The sequence below is a fragment of the Musa acuminata genome, chromosome BXJ1-4 (genome assembly GCF_036884655.1).
Source record: "Musa acuminata AAA Group cultivar baxijiao chromosome BXJ1-4, Cavendish_Baxijiao_AAA, whole genome shotgun sequence".
NCBI classification, from domain to species: Eukaryota; Viridiplantae; Streptophyta; class Magnoliopsida; order Zingiberales; family Musaceae; genus Musa; species Musa acuminata.
Genome location: NC_088330.1, coordinates 3,975,635 through 3,995,311, shown reverse-complemented (window position 1 = coordinate 3,995,311; position 19,677 = coordinate 3,975,635). Strand labels below are relative to the sequence as shown.

General features: G+C 37.4%; 1 protein-coding gene across 5 annotated transcripts; it reads left to right on the top strand.

Moving 5' to 3' along the window:
* Positions 1–237: 237 nt before the first annotated feature.
* Positions 238–18,943, top strand: LOC103980617 (cell division control protein 2 homolog). Of its 5 annotated transcripts, XM_065158367.1 has the most exons (10): positions 8,807–8,843; positions 8,893–8,962; positions 12,362–12,394; positions 12,492–12,676; positions 15,879–15,999; positions 17,006–17,179; positions 17,617–17,780; positions 17,886–17,973; positions 18,179–18,232; positions 18,711–18,943. In XM_065158367.1, exons 3-10 carry the CDS (start codon positions 12,386–12,388, stop codon positions 18,798–18,800), a joined length of 885 nt encoding a protein of 294 aa, XP_065014439.1. In that variant the 5' UTR covers positions 8,807–8,843; positions 8,893–8,962; positions 12,362–12,385; the 3' UTR covers positions 18,801–18,943. The 5 variants fall into 5 exon arrangements, 4 of the variants coding, with proteins under 4 accessions (XP_065014452.1, XP_065014439.1, XP_009395339.2 ...); XM_009397064.3 differs by lacking the exons at positions 8,807–8,843; positions 8,893–8,962 and adding an exon at positions 11,818–12,157; XM_018825147.2 differs by lacking the exons at positions 8,807–8,843; positions 8,893–8,962; positions 12,362–12,394 and having other exon boundaries at positions 12,480–12,676.
* The last annotated feature ends 734 nt before the right edge of the window (positions 18,944–19,677 follow it).

The following is a 19,677-nucleotide window of genomic DNA, read 5'->3' as shown; positions in this document are numbered from 1 at the left end:
AATTTTTTAGCTGTTCTTTTACTCTTCAAATAGTTTTTTTTGTAGTATCTTTTATTTTTTTAATGTGAGCATTTACTTAACACCACATAGAGGAACAGAAATATGGCGTATTGAGAACTTTCAACCAGTGCCTATACCAAACTCTGATTATGGTAAATTCTACTCTGGAGATTCATACATAATTTTACAGGTAATTTTTTGTTATCTTCTCATTATTTTTCTTTCTTTGCCTGAGAACTGTTGCTAGATTTATGTCATATCTAAAACAGATCCACATGGATGATATTATTTTGATCATTAAAAGTTTAATTAGGATTAATTTTGATATTTTTACTGGTGCCTTTGCTATTTAATATTAACAAGTTATTAAGCATATAGGAATTTTCATAGATACAGTATTGCCAAACTTGATCCATTATAGCCCACGGATAGTGCAATCATAAAAGATTCCCAAAAGGTGATCCATATCCATTACTACATTAGTTTCATATGTAAAAAGGAAATATACTAAATAATTATATTAATTTGATAAAAGATATGTATGATATAATGATTTGTAGTATTAGGATTGTACGTTAGTAATAAACAAATGTTCTTGTCATAGGTGGAAAATATCCCCATGATTTATGTTATGTCATGCATCGCATTTTAGGTTAAGAAGAATCATGACCAAATACATGAAATATAATCTTTGAAATACTATTAAAAAATAAGGATGTATTTTAAATAGATGAATAAAAAAATATTGTAATATTTTAGTTATCTTGGATGCATCATTCGACAAAAAAAAAAAATAATATTTTTAAAAGTGCTGGGATTAAAAAATTAATATTTTTCGAAGGTTAGAAATAAGATTTAATAAAATAAAAGATTAAAAAATAAATAAATATTGCTCTAATAGAGAATAAAATGAAAAAAATATATCATGTAACAAAATATTCAAAGAAAACTAGTATTTATTGTGGTTAGATGATGCAAGTTGATTAGGATTAATAAGGTGAGAAGAGTGAGTTCACTAGGAACAATAAAAAAAAATTATTTATATAGAGTTCAACAATTCGAAGGAAAAATAAGGTTGTTATATAGAGGTGAGGTAATAATGACGAGACTCCCATGAGTCTTTCTTGACTACTCCAACCCTAGAGTTGGTGAAAAACTTTCAAATCATGTAGTAAATCAAGATAACTATACGCAAACGATTGAGGGTTAGTGACCAATGATTGTATTATAGGCGAATAAAATATCGAATGACTAGAAATTTTATCTTCATAATTTTAGAGAAATCATCAAATCCAAAAGTAATATACAAATCTAGGGAGTTATGGAATCTCACTAAAGCCAATGAGTATAGAGGAGATCAGTTGGAAGTCATTTACGCTTAACCCCGATCTTTAAGAAAGCATCATAGTATATGATATGTTGGCAGAACTTCCCGTGTCTACTAAAATTCTTTTTATCATTACATTGGTGATCTTGAGGTGACCACCATAGCATCATTATGATGAGGATCAATGTGCTCAATCTCTTCTTCCTTAAACACAATCGGAGGATCTCCTAAGGGGCAAAATCTTTTATATGGAGGGTCCCTGACATAATTATTTTTGGATGTGGAATTGGTTCTCTAAATATGGGTCCACCTAACACTCAATTGAGCTTTGCGGGAAAGGCTCTCGCACCTTATGTAAGTAATGATTAAGCTTCCCCTTCTAGATGAGCTCCTTGATCTATAATTTTAAATCATAATAATCTTTTGTGTCATGCCCATAATCTTGATATGAGTAATAGTATTTTGAATGGCTTAGACGAGTTGAAGGATCCCGTTAAGAGTGGCGGGTGTGAAGAAACCTCTTCTCTTTTATCTGCACGAACACTTCGGTATGCAACGTATTTAGTGGCGTAAAATCTCTACAAGGGGGTGCCCAATCAAGCCTTGGTTTGTCATTATAGGGGGCACTCCAAATTGCCCACTCATGAACTCCTCTCCTTGAGACTTTCTTAGGTTCAGAGTTCCTTTTTCCTATAATTATGGATTATACTATGATATAACGATTGGTCTCCTGCAGGAGCTCTAGAAAAATGGTCAGCAGTTGTATGATAACTAAATAAAAGAACTTCAAAAGTTGATAATTGTCGATATAAGCGTTAATCAGAACAGATGGATTTAGGTGAGCCACCGGTCTAACTTCATCATGAAATCTTTTTGTATAACTAGCGAGGAACTCCTTGTTCATTTGTTGAAATTCTAAGAGCAAGATAGTTGGTTTCTCTTAGAAATAGTTGGTTTCTTTAGTATCTTATAGCAAATAAAATTAAACTAAATCTCTTTTACTAGTTATCCAAAAGATGAGATGAATTTAGGTGAAAACTTTGAAAACCATTTCCTTGCTACACCGCTAAGAGTGGTTGGAAAAGTTTAGCACATAAAAGAGTTGCCACCTAAAATAATGTCAGCCTTGGAAGTTGGAATAGACTCTTCCATGCTCTTGACAATTGGGGACTTAAGATAGGTGTCAATTTCAGGTTACTTTTCCTGTCTTATATCTCTTTTAATATTCTCGAGCCATTGACCTTAGCATCCTAGTCTGGTTGAGGAGGTGGAACTTTTAGGGGGTGAATTAGAGAGCAAATTTCTGGTTGTGGCTCGACCATCGGTGGGCCTGACTCTGCCATCATGCTAGGGGTAAGGATGAGTGGAAGCACTAGAGTAAGGAAATGAGGGGTATGGGGATTTTAATGTGTTCCTTACTACAATAATTAGGTTCGTTAGGAGAGATATAGAGCAAGAGACTAGAATACCCCTATCAAGAACTAGACTTGCTAAGTTAGACTATAAAACGTACTAATAGGAATGGTGATAGTTTGGGCAAATGGAGCTGCAGGTTGGAAAAGAGGTGGGTTAATTGGTGGATCCTAGAATAGTCAGCAAAAAAGTTGGCAATTAGAAAGTTATAGGATAGGAGTATGATCAAACCCTTGGAGAACCGAAACCAAGGGGTTTGATAAAGGAGCATTCGACGCCATCGAGCTCGGCCCTCTTGGATCGTTAAGTATATTTAATTGGTTAGCCTCATCCGAGTTTGACTTTAATGGTCTCGTAAAATTTTCTCGAGACATGCTTAGCATCCCTCCTTCTAATACTAATCTATTAAGTCAGATTTTGATTGTCCAAGTTGGAGAGATGAGTCAAATCCAACTAAGGCTTATTCCAAGATTATCTAGTTTTTTACTTAAGATTCGATGATGCATAATCTTGCAAGACTAAGTTAGGGATATTTTCGAAAATGATTTTTTCGATAATCAAATCAGTTCCCAAGGTTAAAAAGCCTAAGACTATTCAGATCAAACGGATTGGGCAAATTAATCAACAAGACAAAAAAGGTGAATTTTCAAAATGTATATCTTGGGAGTCTCTTTTATAAGTGGTTTGGGAATCATTACATTCAAGATCATTGGGCATTAAGAAACCATGTATGATTAATTAAGTTTATATGTCTTCCAATTCGACTATCACTTGTCGATAGAACGATAAGTTATTAGGAGGATCAACTTGTTAACTAGGTTTTGACTTGTCAATGTCTTCCAAACATAACATGTACCTTAATCTATATTAAGTGGATTGGGTTGATTTAAGAGTTTAGTAATCAATTATCGGCTTAAATTCAGGTATATCATATTAAAATTAGATTAGACTCAAATTTGGTTCATTATCCAAACACTAAAATGCTTTAGCAGCTTAAATCATTTTCAATCATATCGTTAGAACACACTGCATCATCTCTTTATAGTGTAATAAAAATAATAACCAAAATTCTGATCCAAAATAATTTTCTTACAGGGGACATCATTGCACCAATAGAAAATAAAAATAAGAAATAGCTTATCCCAGCATGTAACAACTGCTTCAATGCAATCATATATATATATATATATGTATATATATATATATATATGTATGTATGTATGTATATATATATATATATATGTATGTATGTATGTATGTATGTATATATATGATCTGTAGGGAGCCGGAGAGCCGAGGAGCACGACGCAGGCGGGCAGGCCGCGCAGGCGTGGTCTCGGGTGGCGTAAAGCCGGAGAGCCGAGGAGCACGACGCAGGCGGGCAGGCCGCGCAGGTGTGGTCTCGGGTGGCGTAAAGCCGGAGAGCCGAGGCAGGCCGCGCAGGTGTGGTCTCGGGTGGCGTAAAGCCGGAGAGCCGAGGAGCACGATGCAGGCGGGCCGCGCAGGCGTGGTCTCGGGTGGCGTAAAGCCGAAGAGCACGGTGCAGGCGGGCAGGCCGCGCAGGCGTGGTCTCGGGTGGCGTAAAGCCGAAGAGCCGAGGAGCACGACGCAGGCGGGCCGCGCAGGCGTGGTCTCGGGTGGCGTAAAGCCGGAGAGCCGAGGAGCACGATGCAGGCGGGCAGGCCGCGCAGGCGTGGTCTCGGGTGGCGTAAAGCCGGAGAGCCGAGGAGCATGACGCAGGCGGGCAGGCCGCGCAGGCGTGGTCTCGGGTGGCGTAAAGCCGGAGAGTCGAGGAGCACGACGCAGGCGGGCAGGCCGCGCAGGCGTGGTCTCGGGTGGCGTAAAGCCGGAGAGCCGAGGAGCACAACGCAGGCGGGCAGGCCGCGCAGGCGTGGTCTCGGGTGGCGTAAAGCCGGAGAGCCGAGTAGCACGACGCAGGCGGGCAGGCCGCGCAGGCATGGTCTCGGGTGGCGTAAAGCCGGAGAGCCGAGGCATTCGGCGCAGGCAGGCTGCGACCGAGGGGTTGCTGCTCAGGCGGGCAGGCCGCGCTGAGGTGGGCTCGGCGCAGGCAGGCTGCGCAAGGGGCCGAGGTAGCGTAGTGCTTGCTGCGCATGGGGCTCAGGGGCCGAGGCAGCGTGTTGGCTGAGCATGAGGCCGAGTGGCCGAGGCAGCGAGGCCGCTTGCTGGCTGCGAACGAGGCCGAGGGGCCGAGGCAGCGTGTTGGCTGCGCATGAGGCCGAGTGGCCGAGGCAGCGAGGCTGCGTGCTGGCTGCGCACGAGGCCGAGTGGCCGAGGCAGCGAGGCAGCAAGGCAGCGTGTTTGCATGAGGCCGAGTGGCCGAGGCAGCGAGGCTGCTTGCTGGCTGCGCATGGGCCAAGTCTCTCAAACGACGCCATATCTCTCCTTATGCATGGGCCAAGTCTCTCAGGCGACGCCATATCTCTCTTTATGCATGCTGTGGCCGAGGAGCTACTTGTGCATGCATAGAGGAAGTCTCGGGCAAGCCATGGCCGAGGAGGTCTCGGGTAGGCTGTGGCCGAGGAGCTCTCGGGCATGCTATGGCCGAGGAGGTCTCGGGTAGACTGTGGCCGAGGTGTTCGGCGCGGGCAGGCTGGTCGCGCGCGTGGGACCGAGGGGTCGAGGCGCTTGTGGCCGAGCAGCCGAGACGCGCGGGCTGGTCGCGCGCGTGGGACCGAGGAGCCGAGGCGCGCGGGATGGCCGCGCGCGTGGGGCCGAGTGGCCGAGACGCTCGGCGCGGTCGGGCTGGCCGCGCGCATGGGACGCGGGCGGTTTGGCCGCGCGCGTGGGACGCGGGCGGTTTGGCCGCGCGTGAGGCGTGCGGGTTAGCCGCGCGTGAGGCGTGCGGGTTGGCCGCGCGCGTGGGACCGAGGGGCCCAGGCGGTGGGATGGCCGCGCGCGTGGGGCCGAGTGGCCGAGACGCTCGGCGCGTTCGGGCTGGCCGCGCGCGTGGGACGCGGGCGGTTTGGCCGCGCGTGAGGCGCGCGGGTTGGCGCGACCCACGCATCCCTTGCTTGCTTGCTTGCTTGACGAAAGCGCGAAGCAGAGCTACGGGACGGACCCCACGTCTGGAGGAAATGGACCATAAATGTAAGGCTGTGGAGAGGAGAAAGACATCTCAGAGTGCGAGAACGAGCAGTGTCAGTGGTGAAGAAAAGAAGAAGGGAAGAAGATTACGGTGCTATTATGCTCTTCGTCTCCGATCTTCCTCGCTCGAGCCTCTTCGCACCCTCGAAAGGCACGATCTTTTCTTGTTCCTGTTCCCCCTTTGATTGCTCAACCGTTTCGATTTTGATCTTTTCTTGGAGGGGAGTGGGGAAGGGAGCAAGAATTGCATGTGGGTTTTTGTTGCTTCTTGAGATGTTTTGTTTTCTCGATTGGGAGTTGGCGGTGATTTGCCCCTCTATTTCGTCTACTTGCTCGCGGGCTCTTCTTCCGAAGTTCATTGTATGTTTACATCGGTACGCTTCTTCAGATTGGGTCGAAGAAATCGATTTTGGTTTTTCAGTATTAACCCGCTTTCCTTCCTTTTTCTTTCACGCTATAATGCAATCTCTTTACTTCCTTGTGTTATTTACATGGTCGAACACAAAATGTTCGACATATGATGATTTGGCAAGATCGTAATTGCGGTTGCTAGGTATTCAATTGCGCTTTTTCATGGTTCCAGTGATATGTTGGGTGTGAGCCGTATGAGCGATTTTGGTATCCCCGCGACGCTTTTTCTTTGGCATGTTTAACCTTCTGGGCTTTGCCAAAAGCCTTTCTTTGGATCATTGGATGGATTTAGTCGGAGGTTGCTAGATCACTTAAAGATGTGTGGTTTGATCATATTTTGTTGTATAATATATTAAATTCTTATGTTTGTGTTCTATATGTATTCCGATATCTGATCATTGGTTTTAACGACTGTCTGTTCTACTTTTGTTATTCTCTTGCTCTGTGTCACCTTATTCATATATGTATTTCAGAATGTGGTTAGGTATTCTTTCTCCCATTTGTGCAATCATCATAGCTTTATGCCTATTAATCTTTTGATTTGCCATTTTGACCTCACTTGATGCCTATTATTTTCAGAGACTTTCACTTTTTTTAATCTATTCAGGTGTCAACAACATAGACAATGATACTGAGAGTGTTCACTTTGTCCTGAATTAGGATGGTGGCTATCAAAATGTGAATTCCAAGTATTTTTTAGTTTTCACTTTGGTTAACTATTACCACGAAAATCAACTACCACTTGCTATATCAATTACTTGATAATTATTCCATGAGTTGCAGAATAAATCAAATCATGGATTCGTTCCATTCCTCGTTCTTTCAGCCTAACTGAACATGAGTTACCTATGTGACCAAAATGTATCATGGTTATGAACTGCTGGAAGATTGGAACTTGACTAGTCGAGAGAAAGTGAGTCTATTAGTTACCATTTCTTTCATTTCATTTTATGATTATTGTCCTTCCGCTATCTTCCCTTCTTCTATTGTCAAATAAAAAAGTCTCCTCTACTCATCGTGAACTTGTTCTACATCACATGTGTAGCTGACATATCATAATTGTGGTATGATTATTTGGTAAAAGTGGTATCTAAGAAATGTTTCATATGCATAGAAAGGCTTTTCTAACTTGATCTATATATGAGTGTTTCTGTGCATTGGAATGCATAATGTTTTTTAAAGATGATTTATTAAACTAGATAATCTAGCATGGATGAGTAGTATGCAAGCTTGATGGTAGCAACCGTAGCATTTGGAAATTCAGAAGTTTAGAGTTTACCGTTATACCAAGGTAAGATTGCTTCTTTACAACTTGGAAGACTAGGGTTAGAGTCATGGAAACAACTTATTTAAATATTTAAAAGTAAGACTACGTACATTGACCCTCCCTAGACCCGTATTGGAGGCTTCATATTTAAAGATAAGGTTACATACATTGATCTTCCCTAGACCCCTCAATGGCGAGTTGTTAGTCGGTAATCAATCTGGAGCGACTTGGGCGAGGACTGGGCCGGCGAGTCGCCAATCGAGAATCGATCTGGAGTGACTCGGGCGAGGACTAGGATATGCATGTGATGCACATGTGGAGTGGAATTATTTGTAAAGCAAGAAATGACTAGGAGCAATTCATATCTTATCAATGTTACTATGCGATGCAAATAGTTGTGGATTTTTGGCCCACAAATCATCTCTAGTGTCGACCAAAAGAAAAAATAACTCATATCTTTACGTCAGGTAGAGATGCATGCATGCATGCATTTGAAATTTGGCTTTCAGATGCATGCATTCAATTCTAACACTCATTTGGCTTTCAAATGTATGCATTCAATTCTAGCACTCAAAAGAAGAGACTATGATTAATCATACCAATTGTAAACCAAAAAAAAGGAAATACTCTGATTATTGCGAAGAATTTGCATTTATTCGAAATTATTTTAAGAGGAGATGTTAGTGTATTGTTGGAATAAGCTAACACTAATCTTCATTAACGAATCAAAAGGGTCTGCCCTTTTTTTACTACTGAATTATGGGGCAGATTGTTTGATGCAAATACCAGACAGTGCATGAAGGCAGTTCATTTTGTTGCAGAATACATTTATCTCTTCTTATCTGTATCTGATTTTGGTTTGCTGACAGGACTCAAGAAGTCATGTGCTTGCAAAGTTGCAGTCAGCACTGGTGGCAAATTCATCTATACGATTTTCTGTTAAGTACCCTTTCTGCTGCCCGCATAGGTTGTCCATAAATTTGAAGGTGATTTGATCTCTTGAAAATGATTAAAAATGAATTCTGGCATATTCTCTTAAGCACGGTGAACTTATGCATTACCTATAGTGTTAAATACTAAAACCTTTTTTTTGTTTTTTGCATTATTTTAAGGCTGAGCGTGATTTTGCAATCTCAAGTGTTCTGGGTGAGAACCAAGCCATGACAACTACTGAAGAGGATGTTCAACATTGTGGAATATTTGACTTGGATCCATCACTGGAAAATTTTAAAGATCATCTCATTTACAGGTCAAAGAAATATGTGGAACAAAAATCATTGATTGAGAAATTCGAAGGAAGTCTTGAAGAATTTTCTCAAGGTATCAAGCATATATACTTGGTCTCTGGCTACTTGCTCCTACATCGTAGGTTATCTCAAGTTTGGATTCAACAGAGAACAAGATGCTATTGTTTACCGTGAATGGGCTCCAGCTGCCCAGTGAGTCTTCAAGCTGTCTCTAAGAGTCCTGTTTTTCCCATTCTAACACATGCTTTCTTTATATTTCCTAAAATTGGTTTTATTGTCAAGGCATTTATTTACATTCTGAACTTGTACATATGCATTTTGTGATAAATTTTGAACTTGTGGAGTCCAATCATGGGCATTGTCTTGAGCACGCTTACTAAAATTAGGGTAATCTGGTTGTAAATAATTTAACCTGGTCAGCATTTGAGTGTGTTGTTTTAGTAAAAGCCAATATAAATGGTGGCAGCTACAATAACAACCAAGGACATGTAATGGCATTATGTAGGTGATAATAATATATAGCTTTTCGACCACTTAGAACTTGTTTAATCACGAGAAAGGGACTTAATCTCTTATCTTTGAATCAACTGACTTAATTACTAAGAAGTACGTTTTGCACAATAATACTAGGTGCATATAATGAAGCATGGAAGCTTTCATTTTAACTTTGTAGGGAAGCACAACTTATTGGAGATTTCAATGGCTGGGATGGGTCCAACCACAAAATGGAAAAAAATGAATTTGGTGTTTGGAATATTAAAATCCCAGATGCTGGAGGTAAACCATCCATTCCTCACAATTCTAGGGTCAAATTTAGGTTCAAACATGGCAATGGAATTTGGGTTGATAGGATTCCAGCATGGATCAGATATGCCACCGTTGATCCTACTCGATTTGCAGCTCCTTATGATGGAGTTCACTGGGATCCACCACCTTCAGAAAGGTCAGGTGTTGTGTTTACCCATAATGTTTTGGTTGCCGTAACTTGTTTCACAGTATATATGCTAAATTTTGCAATGTGGACTTATTCTTACCTCAATAAGAATTGGATATTTCTTACCTCAACAACTAACTTGTGAGGCACTCATAGAAGCTCTAAAATAAATAATTAATTAAAAATAAGATAGATAAATAATGTACCATCATCAATCAATCAATCAATGGAGGCAACACCACTATCGAATCACTGAAACAACATCGAACCATGTCCTCCACAAACCCAAGCGGTACCATTACCTAATCTAGATGGTGCCACTATCAGGTAGGCTTTTGACTTAGTTAAAACCTAATCTAGCTTCTCTGGAACCTCCTTAGCATTGCATTTGTAGACTTCATTTGTGTTAGCGAAGATACATGTTTAACCTATTTGCAACTTATTTGTGACCCAATAAATTTTGGTCATGGCTTCGACTAATTATCTAATAGTCCATTGATCTTCAAATAGCTGAACTAATTCTTTAGCTTAATATTTGATTTTTTTAGTTCGAAATCTATTTTTTCTAGCTCGATGTTTAATCTTTCAATTCAATAATTTATTCTCTAACTTGACATTCGATCTTGTGACTAAACATTTGATCTTCGAGCGATACGCACCTTTGGTTAAAATACCTCCTATGTCATAAATACACTTAATACCATATTAGTTTCTCAAATTCATTAATCGATTTTATCATTCAACTATCGGAGTCAATATTTTTAATTAATTTATATTGAAATATATATATTTCTCTTCATCATTTTTTTGTTCTTCCTATCTGTTTCTAATGTATCAAAACATCAAACCTTTGAATTAATTGATTTTCTATCTCATTGGACTTTGGTTTTATGAAATGAAATTTTATAACTTACATGACTCTAATATCCAACTTTAAATAAGATGCTCCAATAGACTTCTATTTGTTATGCTTAAGGGGAGATTATGATACCTACAAATTTTAGGTTAATTTTTTTTATGCTTTCACTTGATTGATAGATTTTTTTTATAGCAATTTCTTATTTGAAACTAATATAGTAAAATAATTATATATATATATATATATATATATATATATATATATATATATATATATATATAGGGGCTGAGAATGTACCCAGAAATAGTAGGACAGATTTGTTAAGTTTTAATTTGATTGATAAATATTTTTGTATATAAATTAATCCTTTTGACCAATGGAATTGATAATATATTTAATTCTAAAATCATAAATTTGCCCCTAAGGTCATGAAGTAAGTTATGAGATTGGTAGGGTCAATATTAGAAATAAAATTATTGTTCCACTACTATTTAAGTATCTTTTTCTTCATCTCGATATATTCTTGAGTCAACATCTGCAACAAAGTCTTCGTTTTCTCTAGGGAGGTTTATGGTTAGTATCCTTTTTGTGTCTTTTTCAAATAATTTTTGTCAAACATATAGTATTCTTATCTAGTGAATTTATTTTCTTCTTTTTATCTATTTGTTCTGTGTTAGACGTTTCAAGTTATTGTTTTGATTTTATGAAATAAAATATTATAACTTACATGACTCTTATATTAAATTTGAGATAAGATACATGACTTTTATCTGTATAAGTTAGTTTAGCTTGTAAGATTATGATAGTTTATTGTAAGGTCTTGAACCTGCTATCACCATTTATTCTTTGCAATAAAAGAAAAAAAAAGAGAGAGAAGATATTTTATGAGACTTTTAATTAGTTTTTGTAGATGAATTTAAAATTGGGAGAGAAAGTGACACAAGAAATTTTAGGACAGATTTGATAAGTTTTAGTTTGATTTAAAGATATTTTTGTATATTGATTGATTCTGGATTTAGTAATTATAATATAATAAATTTCTCTCTAAGGTCATAAATTAAATTATAAGGTTAACCAATATTTTTAGTGTATATTTTTAATATACATTTACATGTATATCAATAACTTGAACATAAAATATACATGAGCAAATATTATACATTTTCACATTAAAGATCAAGAATTTTTAGATATCAATAATTTAATTTGAATATATATATATATATATATATATATATATATATATATATATATATATATATATATATCCACAGAGAACTGCTCCATTCTCTCTCGCGCGCGCCTGTGCTGTTCTCTCCCTCGACCCCCCATCCCTCTCTCTCTCTCTCTAATGCTCTGCTTCCTCACGGCGGAACACTGACTCAGTAGGTCGATGGTGGATCCATTACCCTAAATCTGATTGCTCTTGCGTGCGTTGTCGATCGGATTCATCGATTTCTTTCCATCTCTCCGTGCGGCTTCCCTCCGATTCGAGCTGCTGCTTCGGGATCAGATTTTTCACGAGCAACTCGGGTTCATCTTCTCCCGATCGCGGCGTACTATCCGACTATTCGAGTGTACCCGTTTGCGACTGGTGTGTCTTGTCTCGAATCCCATGCAGAGTTTCGATCCGTCGCATTTGATTTCTTTGGTGCCCCGCGCCGATCCGATTTGACAATTTTGGACTACATTGATGAGTGTTTCTCTTGTCTGAGTTCATTTCTGTTGTTGGATTTTGAGTTCTTATATACCACTGGCTGCTTGATTTGATGGACAAACCATTTTACTTTTACCCCAGGTTGTTACGTGAGTTGTGCTCGACATGGAAAGGGTGAGCTAGCACTGATTGCCTTGCTCCATTTCGCCATTATCTCATTTATAGTAGTTGTAAGGGTTTTTTTGGTAATGTGGTGGAAATGCTATCTCAGTATGAGAAGGTGGAGAAGATTGGTGAAGGGACGTATGGAGTCGTTTACAAGGCTCGAGACCGACAAACAAATGAGATGATTGCTATTAAGAAGATCCGGATAAAAGAGGAGGATGAGGGAATCCCCGGCTTTGTCATCAGAGAGGTCTCACTATTAAAGGAAATGCATCATTGTAACATAGTCAGGTTATGCTCCTCAACTGCCCCAACCATCTTTGTCTTCATTTACTTCATTGATTTAGGAATCTAGGCTTTGATTAATTCGAAGATACTAGATGAACAAGCTTTTGCGTTTGTTTGATTGGAAAGGTTTCTTTTGTCAAGTGGGTTCCTTGTATCTTGTGTTTTGCTTAAAGAAGGCAAATTACAAGATGTAAGTGTAACATGGCAAAACAAATTAAACAAACTTCCTAGCTAACTAACTAATAACTGCAAAGTATGGCCAGAGTTAAGCTTTCTTTTGCTGTGACACCAGTTTTCTGTTGGAAGAAAATTCTCTCTGGTAACGTAGATTAATTATCATAACCAGCATTGAATGTGTGAGAAGAATTTACTTATTTATATGAACATTCTAAACTTTCCTTAGGTATCTTGTTGCTGTTTCACTCATAGTGACTCCATGTATTGTGCAACTTAGTTTCACCTTCCCTAGTCTTTCTAGTGTCCATAATTCCTTCTGATTGTTCGGCACAATATAGGATATGTAACTCAAAGAAAACTGAGATCATTAAATGAGACTGTTGCAGATCACATAAAGGCTTTTAAAAGTTTGGTAAAGAATTACCTTTTTAATCATGCATGCTTATCAACGAGTCATGCTATAAATTACCGAAGTTTTTATTTCTTTTTGTGCTTAGGATTTTAGAATTTCCCTTTTCATTTATTCACAGTGAATAAAAAATTTTGATACCTTCCTTAGTGATTGAGTTTTACTGTTGCTTTATCACGTTTGGCAATATATTTTTACTATACTGGCTGATTGAAAGAAATTATTGCAGAAAAATATATGCTGAATCCTGATGATGAAATTTACAATTTTCAGCTCTTCCTAAGTCTTTCTGATTTTCCGATTTAATAAAATAATTAGTTTCAGAACTTAAGGAGAACAGAATACTGTGAATGAGACCATGCCATGTTTGTTAAAAGATCCTTTATTCCATAAGTTTCTATAATGTGTTTATCATTGTATGTCAGTGTCATCAAATGCCTTCAATTCTTTTCCTGGGTGGAGTGCTACATTTCCTTAGTTGTTGTACCTTGTCAGTGTTTGACCACTCAGCAAATTTTTAATGATTTGTAAAACTGTATAGGAAAATTATACTGAAATTCATGTTTCAATACCTGAAATTTAATTGCCTCCCAAAACCACATGGAAAACCATAAGTGATACTCGTGTAGGTTCAAGATTCTTGTGCACTTAAAAACTTAATAGGAAAGAGTTCGATTAAAAAAGGGTTTCTGTGCATCTTATGTTGAAGATAGTATTTATGTTCTGTCTAATGAGTTCTTCTCAAACCTCGATGGATTGGGATAAAATATGCAGGATCCTATAAATGTTGAAAGTCTGTTGTTGATAGCATTAGTTGATTCCAGATGATTTCTTGGTGGATTGCTGATCCTTCGAACCATGGCCTTGTTTGAATAATTTTAATATATAACCTCAATAGTAATACCTTTGCTTTGTATTAGTATACCAATTAAATTGGCAAATGGTGAACTCCAAGATTTGCTGGATTTGGCAGGAGTATCATTCCTTGTTGGGGTTTTGAAGATTTGGGATCACATATTTCCCGTCATAATAACTTAGTTGATGAGGAAATTAAGTTAGGAATCTTTCTGTTACAATTGTAGTAACCAAGGTGGGAAATGAATACCTGTTCATACTCTATCTACTATGAACTGCTTCACCATCTAACTTCAGATTCGTTCTGAATATGGTACAATTGTTGCATATTAATCTCCTCTACCTGAACATTGACTGGTTAGGAAACTTTCTGTTTTGATTTTACATTCTCGATTTTTTGCAAAAAGAGATTTTCTGAATCTTAGTACATCCATCTGATGTTGAAATTTTAGTAAAGTGATTATTTTGATTCTAGTTTCTACATTATTATCAATTTTTAGTCATTGACATTTGAAGTTATCAAAAACTGTTTTCTATGTAAATTCTTATATTAAATTTGGGCCTTCTGGTGCACTCCACAAAATATCTTAGTCATTTCTTTTATGTCTATCTGTAGTTCTTTAGTCTTAGCCTTCATCGATATGAGGTGCTTCTTATGGTTTTGATTTAATAAAATTCTCAAAAGCTAAATATATTTAATGTATAGTTGATTTTTTTGTCTTTCCTAACTATTCCTGTTAATGCTTATAGTAGCTAAATCAAAACCACAAAAAGCCCAAGTGACCTGAATATATGGAGTTGGCTGTATGAATCTATATATAGTTATATCAAGAGATTGTAGATATTTTTTTATTTATTCTTGTGAGGCTTTCATACGGTTCACTCTACCTTTTCTCACACTACTAATTCTCGTCTCCTTTGACCACAATATTCGTACATTGATATTGAACAAATCTATACCATCTTAGAAGATTTTCTCTCATTTTTCTTGTTACGTTAATACTTGATTCTTCACAGATAAAAATATTTCTTATTCTCTCTCTAAGAGAAATTTAGCACATCCACTTTGACATTGTCATATCAGTTGTGCAAGGGTTTTATATGCCCAACATATTGATCCATAAACCATGGTTGCTTTTACAACTATCTTATAAGAAAAAAAAGTCTTCTATTCCAAGGGGCACATGATAACTGCAGAAACTCATGATTCTCCTCTTCCCCTTACCCACCCCTTTATACAAACCCAAATCTTGTTATTGCGTACAACTTCTTTTTTGAAATTCTGATTACTTTGAAGTCTGAAATGAAAGACTCTTTGTTGAAAGGATCAATGGTTGGTGGTAGTAAATTGTGAGATAATTCACAAGGCAGTCAGAAAAAAATAATGTAGATCAGTTTGATTAATCCTTATTTTATATCCATGTCACAATAATATGTATATGATGGTGGATTGTGTTAACTCTGACACTGTAAAAATCATATGAATCTAGTGTCTGAATATTTAAGCTGAATTTCTGATGAAATACTAAACTATTAAATCTTGAAGTTTCACTGTAAAAATAATAACCATGGTCAATAAAAAAAATCCTTGATGTAGTAACCGGTCTTAGTAATATTTCTTATTTGGTGCTGGAATGATTTTGCATCAGTAATAGAATGAATTTTTAAATTTCCTCATTACCATCCATTCCAAGAGCTATTCTTTGTAGGTTTTAGTTTTATAGTATGACATGACCGTATGAACAGTTGGGTTTTCGTTAGCAGGTTGCTTGATGTAGGGGTCTCTGAGAGAAGTGTATATCTAATTTTTGAGTATCTGGACTTGGACTTGAAGAAGCACATGGATTCTTGTCAAACATTTTCAGAAGACCATCGTTTAATGAAGGTGAGGTATCACTCCCTTAGTACTTATTTTCATAACTCTAATGCTTATACCTATAGAACTGTATGTTGATCTTCTCTTCATGTTGTCTCTTGTTGTACTTTGTAAAATTTTCTGATTAATTAATACAATTAATTTATATAACTCGTGTTTTTATATTATAGAATCATTTATGGTTCACTTGTCTTTAGCATTGGAAATGAGTTGTTCATAGAGCTTCTTTAGCTTACCACATTTTCTGCCACTAAATACTGCACATGTGAGGGTGCACCATCTTTCTTTTCATCAATTAAGTATTCTGAAACATTCAATTAAAGCTATCTTCTCTTGTTCTGGTCACAGGTCTTCTAAGAACCTACTTTATTGTAAAAATACTAATCATGTTTTTCTCTTGTTATAAGTTTATCTCTTAAAATGTTTTCTCATATAGGTGTTTGTAAAGACTAAAGACATTCCTCACATCTGAATTTGAGTTGGTATCTTTTTCCTTGTGTTCAAGGGAGTGTTCTTGATTTTTCATTGGCTAATTTCAATCCCTCAAGATTGAATTTAATTTACTCTATATTCAAGTTAGTGCTTTCAGTTTTACTTTTTGAGTAATTTTCACCTTCGAGATTGATTCAACGATCTACTTGTTATTTTTTCTGTTTATGTTTCTTCCTGGGTTACAAGTATTATAGCATTCTATTCTCTACCAAATTGTCTTGGCTCAGGGATGAGTTACTAATCATTTTCACACATCAAGCAACTAGTTAGTTATTAATGTTTGTTCTAACCATAGTAACATAGGCTTTCTTATTTTTGGTACGTAGACACATGGGAAAAGAATTAAGATCATTTTGGCCAATGTACTCAGTTGGCAGCTAAAAACAACGCTCACCTCTCATACGTTTGTTAGTTTATTAGGCATCCTTTAGTTCCTGATTGAATATGTATGGTGTATGTTGAAGTAGTATTATACAGTTTTAGAATCTTAGTGGCTGATAAGTACCACTTTCCTTTTTTGCAGAAATTTCTATACCAAATTTTAAGTGGTATTGAGTACTGCCATTCTCATAGGGTTCTTCACCGTGATCTAAAACCTCGGAATTTGCTGATTGACCTGCAAACTAACACCATAAAAATTGCCGATTTCGGATTGGGTAGGGCATTTGATATTCCTGTCCAGACATTGACCAATGAGGTAGTTGATTTATTTGATGATGTTTCTTTCTTGCAAATTCTGATTGTTTTGGTTGCTCAGATGAGAATGACAAACTATTATGTAGCACAACTATCATAAACTATTCAAAGTACATAACGGTTCAAACATGAGATATATTTGATTGTTGATTGCAAGAAACGTTGATGATAAACGACTATCATAAACGATTATGTAGCACAACTATCATAAACGATTCAAAGTACATAAAGGTTCAAACATGAGATATATTTGATTGTTGATTGCAAGAAACATTGATGATATATATTTGTGCTTCTAGTAAAGCACCTTTAAGATAATTATTCTGCATCTCTATGCTTCTCTAAGCACTTTATTCCTGAAAAATGATCCTAACTATTTCATTCTATACTTCATTTTATTTATGCATCGGAATCTCTGTTCACTTATTCTTTTTTCAGGTTGTTACCCTGGCGTATAGAGCACCGGAAATTCTTCTTGGGTCTCGCCACTATTCTACTCCAGTCGACTTATGGTCGATAGGTTGTATTTTTGTAGAAATGGTGAATCGATGCCCACTGTTCTGTGGAGATTCGGAGATTTCTCAGTTGTTCAAAATTTTCAGGTTTACATATTATTGTCACTAAGATTTCAAGTTCTGGTTTTGCTCCATGCAATTGATATATACCTAAAAGTGTCATATGATTTCCTTTAACGTGTATGTATGAAGAGTTTTAGGTACTCCTAATGAAGAAACTTGGTCAGGGGTTACATCATTACCTCACTTCAAGTGTTCTTTTCCCAAATGGGATCCTATGGTAAGGAAACAATGAACTTGCTTTAAACCTTTTGTTTGATTAGTTGATGCTTCATGCATCAGAAAATATACTGAGGACTTGCACAAAAATTTCATTATGCATGACTCTGGAAATTCGGTGCTTATCTATGTGGTGCCACTAAGAATATACCAAAGAATTACCGGGATGAAAATATTAAGAACCTAATGCAAGATTTCCTCTGCAGGATCTGGCAGCAGTGGTGCCAAATCTTGAACCAGTAGGTGTCGACCTTCTCTCAGTGAGTATTCCTAACCTTTCATAGTTTGCCATATTTCCAGACAAAGTTACCAGCTTACGTTTCAATAGTCCAAAAATGAAAAAAGAAAAGAATTTTATATGCTAGTTCATCAATTGGTATAAGCTATAACGGCGCGCTGCAGCCTTTGCGCTATCCTAAATTTGACTCTCTGCTGTTGCACATCTTTCGTCTCATTACTAACATTACCATCAATCCTTTACTTCCTCAACGCATAAGGTACAGGTGGATTGATTCATTTCACTAACCGGCAAAGAACTTTGTCTATTTTATGATACTAAATAAACTTATTAGTACTTCTATGCCTTCACCAATTTTGAGAAGATGATATTTGTTCTTTTTTCGATGCCTGCTGTTATGTATACTAGCAGTATTATATTTGCCTGTTCCACTGCATGTCTTGAGGAGTTTTGTGTCCTGTCAGCTTTACTCCATTGCTAATATGCAAATTATTGCACAGAAAATGCTCTGTTTGGAACCAGGAAGGAGAATCACAGCTCGCAAAGCTCTTGAACATGAGTACTTCAAGGATCTTGAGACGGTACCATAACCTGAATTTTCTCACTCAATTTTATATGATCTTTAGAAATCCATATTACTAGGTACAATTCTTTGTAAAGAAAGTGTTCATTTGGTGTATTCTTCCCACATGTTTGCCTTGAAAGCACAACTAAACTTGATTGCTTGGGAACACCTACTCGAAGTCTCCTTTTCAGTTCTTCCTGACTCGGACTATTCAATACGCTATCCCCCATTTGATATACTATTTTTAAAATTTTAAATATTTTATATGGCACTCAAAAGCAAATACATCACAGCATGCTTTATCTAACTATAACCAGAAAGCAATATATTTATTCCCTCATCTTTAAGTAGTAACTCAACTTGCTCAAGTAATCTCTTGTTCCATTCCTTCTTCCTGGTAGCTTTATACTGCTAATGCACTTTATATTTTGATTTCACTGGAAAAGCAAAAGTTACTGTGCATTATTTTGATATATGGGGGACAAACAAGAGTGAGATTATTGCTTGTATGGATGGTCCCAAATATGTTGGAGGGAGGCTACCGTCGTTAAGTTTCTGATGCTTCCGGGGACAACCTCTGAAACGTGCTTCTTATGATTCATAGCATCAAAAGAAATGAGAACCCCACTTTCTGCAAAGAGTCCGAGACATGCTTTGTTGATGTCTTCTTGAATGTGCTACCATGGCTGCCCTCCCTAGCAGAGCTCTGCTATTTCTTTCTCCTCAGAAATGTGTCCTAAAAGTATTTTACCATATTATCATGTCTATTGGAATTATTAAATGAGGTTCTAATCCTTGCACATGAAACCATCAAACTATTCCAACAACATGCCACCCTTAAAAACGCATCATTCCTTGTTCGCTATTAGGGCAACACCATTAAACCATTGGACCCTACTCAT

Coding starts and splice junctions, on each gene's coding strand:
- LOC103980617 (XM_018825147.2), top strand. CDS start 12,480: ATGCTATCTCAGTATGAGAAGGTGGAGAAGATTGGTGAAGGGACGTAT. Junction 17,180..17,616: donor TCCAGACATTGACCAATGAG/GTAGTTGATTTA, acceptor TTCTTTTTTCAG/GTTGTTACCCTGGCGTATAG. Junction 18,233..18,710: donor TAGGTGTCGACCTTCTCTCA/GTGAGTATTCCT, acceptor ATTATTGCACAG/AAAATGCTCTGTTTGGAACC.